This window comes from Limulus polyphemus, unplaced genomic scaffold, assembly GCF_000517525.1.
Source record: "Limulus polyphemus unplaced genomic scaffold, Limulus_polyphemus-2.1.2 Scaffold6620, whole genome shotgun sequence".
Lineage (NCBI taxonomy): Eukaryota > Metazoa > Arthropoda > Merostomata > Xiphosura > Limulidae > Limulus > Limulus polyphemus.
In genome coordinates, this window is record NW_013672230.1 from 35,031 (window position 1) to 43,961 (window position 8,931).

General features: G+C 31.3%; 1 protein-coding gene across 1 annotated transcript in view; it reads left to right on the plus strand.

Moving 5' to 3' along the window:
• The window catches only part of LOC106473913 (serine/threonine-protein kinase pelle-like), a gene marked incomplete at its 3' end in the record, with an annotated part of 28,450 nt that overhangs the window by 14,144 nt on the left and 5,375 nt on the right, over nucleotides 1-8,931 (plus strand). The window contains exons 7-10 of the mRNA XM_013934603.2: nucleotides 1,083-1,159; nucleotides 2,770-2,884; nucleotides 4,111-4,226; nucleotides 7,462-7,651. Of these exons, the coding sequence (XP_013790057.1) occupies nucleotides 1,083-1,159; nucleotides 2,770-2,884; nucleotides 4,111-4,226; nucleotides 7,462-7,651 (498 nt within the window). The remainder of the gene's footprint in view (nucleotides 1-1,082; nucleotides 1,160-2,769; nucleotides 2,885-4,110; nucleotides 4,227-7,461; nucleotides 7,652-8,931) is intronic.

Below are 8,931 nucleotides of genomic sequence, written 5' to 3' on the forward strand. Positions count from 1 at the left end.
TACACAGATATTTACACTATAGCATGTGGTCTAGAGATATTTACACTATAGCGTGTGGTCTACACAGATATTTACACTATAGCATGTGGTCTAGAGATATTTACACTATAGCGTGTGGTCTACACAGATATTTACACTATAGCGTGTGGTCTACACAGATATTATCATCATAATCACCATTTAAAGTTTTGTTTATTTGCAATTGGTGCCATTTAGTTATTATAAATAAATTTTAAGTAACTCAGTTTTTATAGTATGACTTTCTTGTTTTAACACCTTTTGTAGTATTACAACTTTCTATGTTACTATAACTAGCTAGGCTATGTATATATTGATCCCTACTTGTCTCAAATGTATTTATTATACACGTAGAGCTTACCATGTTGCTGGTAGTTATCAGTATTTTCATGAGGGGCCTGGCATGGCCAGGTGGTTAGGGCACTCGACTCGCAATCTGAGGGTCGCGGGTTCGAATCCCCGTCACACCAAACATGCTCGCCCTTTCAGCCGTGGGGGCGTTATAACGTGACAGTAAATCCCACTATTCGTTGGTAAATCAGTAGCCCAAGAGTTGGCGGTGGGTGGTGATGACTAGCTGCCTTCCCTCTAGTCTTACACTGCTAAATTAGGGACGGCTAGTGCAGACAGCCCTTGTGTAGCTTTGCGCGAAATTCAAAACAAACAAACAAAATTTTCATGAGGAAATATAATGTGTAAAAAATGTTGTTGGTAAACAGTCCTTTCGAATTATTGTCTTTCACACTTGAGCTGCATAAGTAGCTAGTGTAGTCACCAATATATTTCTACAAGTATTTCTATAATAGGTAGTCTCCACCCATTTCACAATCAACAAAAGGAAAGTTATTTTTAATTGTGAATTTTCACACAAAATACAAAATGAGGGAATTGGAGAATATTGAGTATAAAACAGTTTTTACAGTATGTTTAAAGGTGTTAATTAAGAACAATGTTAGACGAAATTTTATCAGGTTGTGTGTGTGTGTTAACATTGTTCAAAAGTTCTGTAAAAACGAAAACATATTAATTGTATGTATTTTTTATCTGAATATGTATTTACTTAGAGAGAGGGCCAAGACAGTGTCTCCCGACAACAAGTTAGCTTAAAGCAGTCATTGAATGAGATGAAAATATTGTACAGGTGGGGTGAAATGTCTAACATAATAAATTGATTATCTTTCTTTTTATCTGTTTACATTTTTGTGTTAAAACAGGCTTGTTATCTTTATGAAAACCTTTTGTGTTAAAACAGGCTTGTTATCTTTATGAAAACCTTTTGTGTCAAAACAGGCTTGTTATCTTTACGAAAACCTTTTGTGTTAAAACAGGCTTGTTATCTTTATGAAAACCTTTTGTGTTAAAACAGGCTTTAGGACTTGTTTTACGTTATTAACCTTCAGTTTTAGGACTTGTTTTATGTTATTAACCTTCAGTTTTAGGATATGTTTTATGTTATTAACCTTCAGTTTTAGGACTTGTTTTATGTTATTAACCTTCAGTTTTAGGACTTGTTTTATGTTATTAACCTTCAGTTTTAGGATATGTTTTATGTTATTAACCTTCAGTTTTAGTACTTGTTTTTTGTTATTAACCTTCAGTTTTAGGACTTGTTTTTTATTATTAACCTTTAGTTTTAGGACTTGTTTTTTGTTATTAACCTTTATTAATAGTTCATCTGCAGAAATTCTGCAATAATCAGTTTGCTACCATAAACCTACTTGTTGATAATAATGATTTCCAATTCACAATTAAATGGAGACCAGATTTCATTTTAAAACAAACACCAAGTAGCTAAATATGTAGTTGAGGCTGAAGAGGTACGCTCCAAATTCATATGCCTCCCAGTGGCTCAGTGGTATGTCTATGGACTTATAACACTAGAAATTGTGTTTAGATATTCGTGGTGGGCACAGCACAGATAGCCCATTGTGTAGCCTGTGCTTGATTACAAACAAAGGAACAAATTCAAATGAAAACAACGTTTATATATGAATAGACTCAAGACTAGTAAAACAAAATGTATTAGATGTTACCTTAACTAATGTGGATTTAAATATGAAAGATTAAAATATTGTCAGGAGGCAACGATAGAAATGATATTAGGTTTTTATATAGAAAAGGTTTAATGGGCCTAACAGTTCTAATAATGTGCTATCTTATGGAAATAAATACAATATATTGTTTATTCCATAAATCGTTCAGCTGTGCAAAGTTAAAAAAAAATATTTAGGCTTTAGAGTTGTTGTAATGTTTATTTATGTAGAGTTTAAAATGTCAACTCTGGTCTCCTGGTAGGACAGCAGTAAGTTTACAGACTTACAGTGCTAATAAATTAGTGGTTTGATTTTCCACTGTGGGCACAGCAGATAGCCCATTGTGGCTTTACTCTAAAACAAACAATTAACTATGTTTTCCAAACTTAATGATGTGTAGTTTTAAAGTACGTACTACTGAAACGCAACAAACAAAATACTCTCTGACCTTAGTTTTAAATTACATGATATAGTTTTATAAATAACATTAAAACACAATAATTTACCTGAAATTAATTTGATTGGTTAAGTATATACTATTCTGGATTGAAGGCCAATTTAGTTTTTCAGTGTTTTAGAATTTATTTTACATTTAATATGTTATTAACTTATACTTGTCTGTAGAAAATAAATTATTGCATTTAAAGTTTTTTTTTTTTTCAGTATTTTTTAAAGTTTGAAGCTATACACAAAGATTGCTTTCTTTTTTCCCAATTAGCCATAGAATAGATAACATCCTTCCATTGTATGGAGTCAGCTTAGATGGTCCAGAACCTTGTTTGATCTACCAGTTTATGGTTAATGGATCTGTAGAAGATCGGTTATTATTAAGGGTGAGTAATAAATAAAAATCCGTGTTGTGATAAACAAATCATTTGGTTTTATTAAGTTTGGATAACACCAAAGTTAAGCCTTTTATGGTGTGAAATCTAACTTGGTCGATATTTAGGAGATTAGTTGTTATTCAGAGTAAGAATCTGTGTTGTTAAAAATGAATTAGTTGGGTTTATTAAGTTTGGATAACACCAAAGGTAAGACTGTTATTGTAGTAAAACTAACTAGTTGATCTTTAGGAGATCAGTTGTTATTCAGAGTAAGAATCTGTGTTGTTAAAAATGAATTAGTTGGGTTTATTAAGTTTGGATAACACCAAAGGTAAGACTGTTATTGTAGTAAAACTAACTAGTTGATCTTTAGGAGATCAGTTGTTATTCAAAGTAATCGTGTTTGATGTGAAAAACTAACCAGCCGAGAGCTTGTTTAAATCAAACTTGGTGTGAAGAAATAATGAAGGGCCGGATTACATGTCGTTTAGATAGAACAGTTGACAATGCTAGAGAGAGAAAATATATAACATTAAGAACATATGAATGTGTAATATGAAGTCACAGAGTCTTTGTCTAAATGGTTTTTTCTAATTACTTACAGTTAACTTGGAGCTTTTCTAACTTCTTGTCTTATTTAAAATGGTTTGAAATTTGCTGTGTTTTGCTTTGAATGTGATTGTTAAACAGATAATATCAGTATGTATTGTGTAAGCTAAAAAGTTGAATGTTATTACATCTGTACTGACAGATTGTTATAGTGAGGAGATCCATAGTATTTATTGATATTATTCTGGTTAGGAGTGGTGTAACATTTACTGACAGATTGTTATAGTGAGGGGATTTGTAACATTTACTGACAAATTTTTATAGTGAGGAGTGGTGTAACATATACCAACAGATTGTTATGGTGAGGAGTTCTGTAACATTTACTGATAGATTGTTATGGTGAGGAGTTCTGTAACATTTACTGATAGATTAATCTGGTGAGGAGTGGTGTCATGTAAATTGTTTATGTAAATATAGTAGTATTTAAATAAATCAACAGATATATTAAAACTTATAGTTCCTTTTAAGAATTAATTGTTTAGCTTCTATTTTCTGATGTGTATGCGTATTTGACCTGGTTACAGCTACAGTAATGGCAGTTATAATATTAATAACAAGTTCTTCACATTCATGACTAAGTAATGTTTTTTATATATTCTCTAAGTTAGTAACACCTTGTTTGATAGGATAATACTCCACCACTCACTTGGATGCAACGAGGCATCATCGCAGAAGGCACAGCTAGAGGACTGAATTATCTACACACCACATCATACGTGTTGATACATGGAGATGTTAAGAGGTAACACTAGATTTGTACTCGCATGTGCTAATTAACTTTAAAATTTTATATCCATGAATGTTAAAACCTTGTAAAGATACCACAAGCCTAAAACTATCCATGAATGTTAAAATCTTGTAAAGATACCACAAGCCTAAAACTATCCATGAATGTTAAAATCTTGTAAAGATACCACAAGCCTAAAACTACCCACAAATACTAAAGCCTTGTACACATACCACAAGTCTGAAACTACCCATGAATACTAAAGCCTTGTAAACATACCACAAGCCTGAAACTACCTACGAATATTAAAGCCTTGTGAAACTTATCGCGAGCTTGAAACAACCCATGAATATTAAAGCCTTGTGAAACTTATCATGAGCTTGAAACAACCCATGAATATTAAAGCCTTGTAAACGCACCACAAGCCTGAGACTACCCATGAATATTAAAGCCTCGTAAATGTACCACAAGCCTAAAACTACTCACGAATATTAAAGGCTTTTGAAACTGATCACGAAATTTTGTACCACCACAAAGTTTATTAGTTTCAAGTTTCAGATAAATAACGAAATAATAAAACATGCATCTTTTTGTGTTTTATTTTGTTTTAAAATAAATTGATTCTGGAAGAGTTCTTTATCTCTAAATCAGACAGTGAAAAAAAAAGTTAAAGCAGTAATAATACTTCAGTAATACTTACCCTATGTTTGTTGAAATATTTCTTCAACTTTTGGTTGTTACATTATTACTTGACTTATTAATTATATTGTTACTTGATTTGTTAATTACATTATTACTTGACGTATTAATTATATTGTTACTTGATTTGTTAATTACATTACTACTTGACTTATTAATTATATTGTTACTTGATTTGTTAATTACATTATTACTTGACTTGATAATTACATTGTTACTTGATGTCTTAATTACACTGTTACTTGATTTGTTAATTACATTATTACTTGACTTATTAATTATATTGTTACTTGATTTATATATGTTATATTGTTACTTGACTTGATAATTACATTGTTACGTGACGTCTTAATTACATTGTTACTTGATTTGTTAACCCTTTCACAATTGGCTCAGGTGACTTACAGAATGCTGTATTGGGAATTTCATTTTTGCAACAATACATACTATAACTCAGGGATTTCTTAATGTATCATATCAAAAACTGGTAAGATTTTTTGTTAAAAATTACAAGTATCTTGAACACAACGAATGAAATTATTATAATTAAGTGTTTTTACTTAAAATGTTATTTATCTGTTGTAGTTACTTTCGCTCAAACTCTTAATAAACTGAATGCAAGGTGATTTTCATTTTAAGTATAAAAATACTTTTCTACATCTTCTAGTTTTCATATTTCATTTGCATAACCTCTAGAACCTCCTAAATGGATATCAAAAGTTTATTTAAGGTAAATATTTTATTTTACATTTTCTCTGTCATATCACTAAATCTAGCTATTATCATCAACAATCTGGAGTTTTTATTTTCTCTGTCATATCACTAAATCTAGCTATTATCATCAACAATCTGGAGTTTTTATTTTCTCTGTCATATCACTAAATCTAGCTATTATCATCAACAATCTGGAGTTTTTATAATGGTTTCTTTTGAAGTAAACGACTTAAACTTAGATAACATAAAACGTACTTTAAATGTTAATTTCATTCACATACATTGATAGTAAAGGTGTTTAATTAAGTTTTTAATGTAACACAATGACTTTGCATAGAAAAGTGTTTAAAGGGGTACCTGGTGCAAAAGGGTTAATCACATTGTTACTTGATTTGTTACATTATTACTTGACATGATTGTTATATTGTTACTTGATTTGTTAATTACATTGTTACTTGATTTGTTACATTATTACTTGACATGATTGTTATATTGTTACTTGATTTGTTACATTATTACTTGACATGATTGTTATATTGTTACTTGATTTGTTAATTACATTTTTACTTGGTTTGTTAATTACATTGTTACTTGGTTTGTTATATTGTTACTTGACTTGTTAATTACATTGTTACTTGACCTTTTGTTATATTGTTACTTGACTTGTTCATTATTACTTGACGTGATTGTTATATTGTTACTTGACCTTTTGTTATGTTGTTACTTGACTTGTTCATTATTACTTGACGTGATTGTTATATTGTTACTTGGTTTGTTAATTACATTGTTACTTGACGTGATTGTTATATTGTTACTTGACCTTTTGTTATATTGTTACTTGACTTGTTCATTATTACTTGATGGGATTGTTATATTGTTACTTGACTTGTTCATTATTACTTGACGTGATTGTTATATTGTTACTTGACTTGTTAATTACATTGTTACTTGACCTTTTGTTATATTGTTACTTGACTTGTTAATTACATTGTTACTTGACCTTTTGTTATATTGTTACTTGACTTGTTCATTATTACTTGACGTGATTGTTATATTGTTACTTGACCTTTTGTTATATTGTTACTTGACGTGATTGTTATATTGTTACTTGGTTTGTTAATTACATTGTTACTTGGTTTGTTATATTGTTACTCGACTTGTTAATCACATTGTTACTTGACTTGTTTGTTACATTGTTACTTGACTTGTTCATTACATTGTTACTTGACTTGTTTGTTACATTGTTACTTGACTTGTTTGTTACATTGTTACTTGACTTGTTCATTACATTGTTACTTGACTTGTTAATTACATTGTTACCTGACTTGTTTGCTACATTGTTACTTGGTTCCTAGACTTTTAGTTATACCATGAAAGGTGAATCAGTAGTATCAGCTATACACTTACATTTTGAAGGCTGTAGTTAGAGGGCTAAAGCTCATAATGTTGTTAATGTATATAATATTCCTAATAATTTATGTAATAATAATAATGTTGGTATTTTTCTTTTGAGGAAGAACTGACAGAAAGTGATCAACATTTGGATTTTTGGGGGAGGGTGAGCTTGAAACTGCTACCCCAGGACTCCAAGTCTGTTAGACAGGATCTTATTTCTTATAAGGGTCCATAGCCCCCCCCCCCCCATTTGTTTTTAAACCTTCAGTATTACCATCACTTAACAACAGTGACTCTAAGTCATTTAAACATAGGCTTGTGGATGTGTATATTATAGTTATATTTGTATTGAAACCTGTTTGTACGTGATTGAGATAAACTTTCATACTCACAGCCGATAATGAGTTGATGCTTTCATTAGTTTCTTTTAATATTTTAATAGTGCTAACATTTTGCTTGACGTTAACATGGAACCAAAGATTGGAGATTTTGGTCTGACAAGGGAAGGTCCCTCTGGTGAAGATACTCATGTAAAGGTCACCAGGGTTCATGGAACGCAAGTTTACTTACCACCAGAGTACCTTCGAGATAACCAGTTATCAACAAAAGTTGATGTTTATAGTTATGGTGTTGTAAGTCTTAAATTTCTAATAATACTAACTTTCTGATAAGTTCTTGGATTAGACATACAGATGGTTAATCTAACTTGTGACATTGTAAGTCTTAACCTTTCGGATACATTGTTAGATCAGATGTATGGAGGGTTAATGTATATAAATATACATCAATACGTGTGTGTGTGTGTATATATATATCTATTCCATGTTTCCACATTCCTTGATCAATCAGCACCAACTTGACACAGTGATACAGGATGACATGAAGAAGGTCATGAGGGGTGGGGTACATCCAGGGTTAAAACCCCCCCCCCCCCACCTAATTTCATATATAATTTTGGAAAACTACCAAATCAACACAACTTGACACAGTGATATAGGATGATATGAGGAAGGTCATGAGGGGGTTGGACTCCCCTAGGTAATTTCATGCTGATAGAATTCTTGAAAACAATATGTTATTCTTTTCAGTATTGTTACCTTTATGTATTTTTATTACACTTTTAATGTTTATTATGTTATGAAAACAGAAGCACAATTTCTTATCCTTTGTTACAAATGAGTTTTTGTTTCATCCAGTCAATGGACGGGTACTCCAGCTAGTCTACTATATAAAGTGCGTGTCTGGGCAAAAAATATGCTGTTGCATATCTATCATGCTGTATCTGTTCCTTATATGTTTCCACATTTCTTGATCAATTAGCACCAAACTTGACACAGTGATAGAGGATGATATGAGGAAGGTCATGAGGGGGGTAGACCCTCCATCTAATTTCATATCTGATTTTTGAAAAAACTAACAAATCAGCACAACTTTATACAGGAGGACATCAGGAATGTCATTGGAGGGGGGGGGGGGTTGTACCCCCATCTAATTTCATATTGATAGAATTCTTAAAAACAGTATGTCTTTCTTTTCAGTATATTGGTACCTTTATGTGTTTTTATTGCGCTTTTAATGTTTATTATGTTAAGCAAAAAAAATAGAAGCACATTTTCCTATCCTTTGTTACAAACAAGTTTTTATTCCACCCGTCCAATGAACAGCTAATACTTGTTAATTCCCCCCTGTTCAGCTTCAATTGATATTGGTACCTTTGATCTGCCTAAATGTGGTCACTGATTTTTATGTTCAATGCTGTGTCTGTAGAAAGTTTCTTAAGGTGTGTGTGTGATCTCTGAGCGAGGTCACTGCTCTTCTCTGAATCTTGCTAATATGGAACTTGCATTTTGGGCAATTGTGTATAATAAGTCATTAAACAGAGTATGAACAATGTTGGAAGGAGTTTAAATAG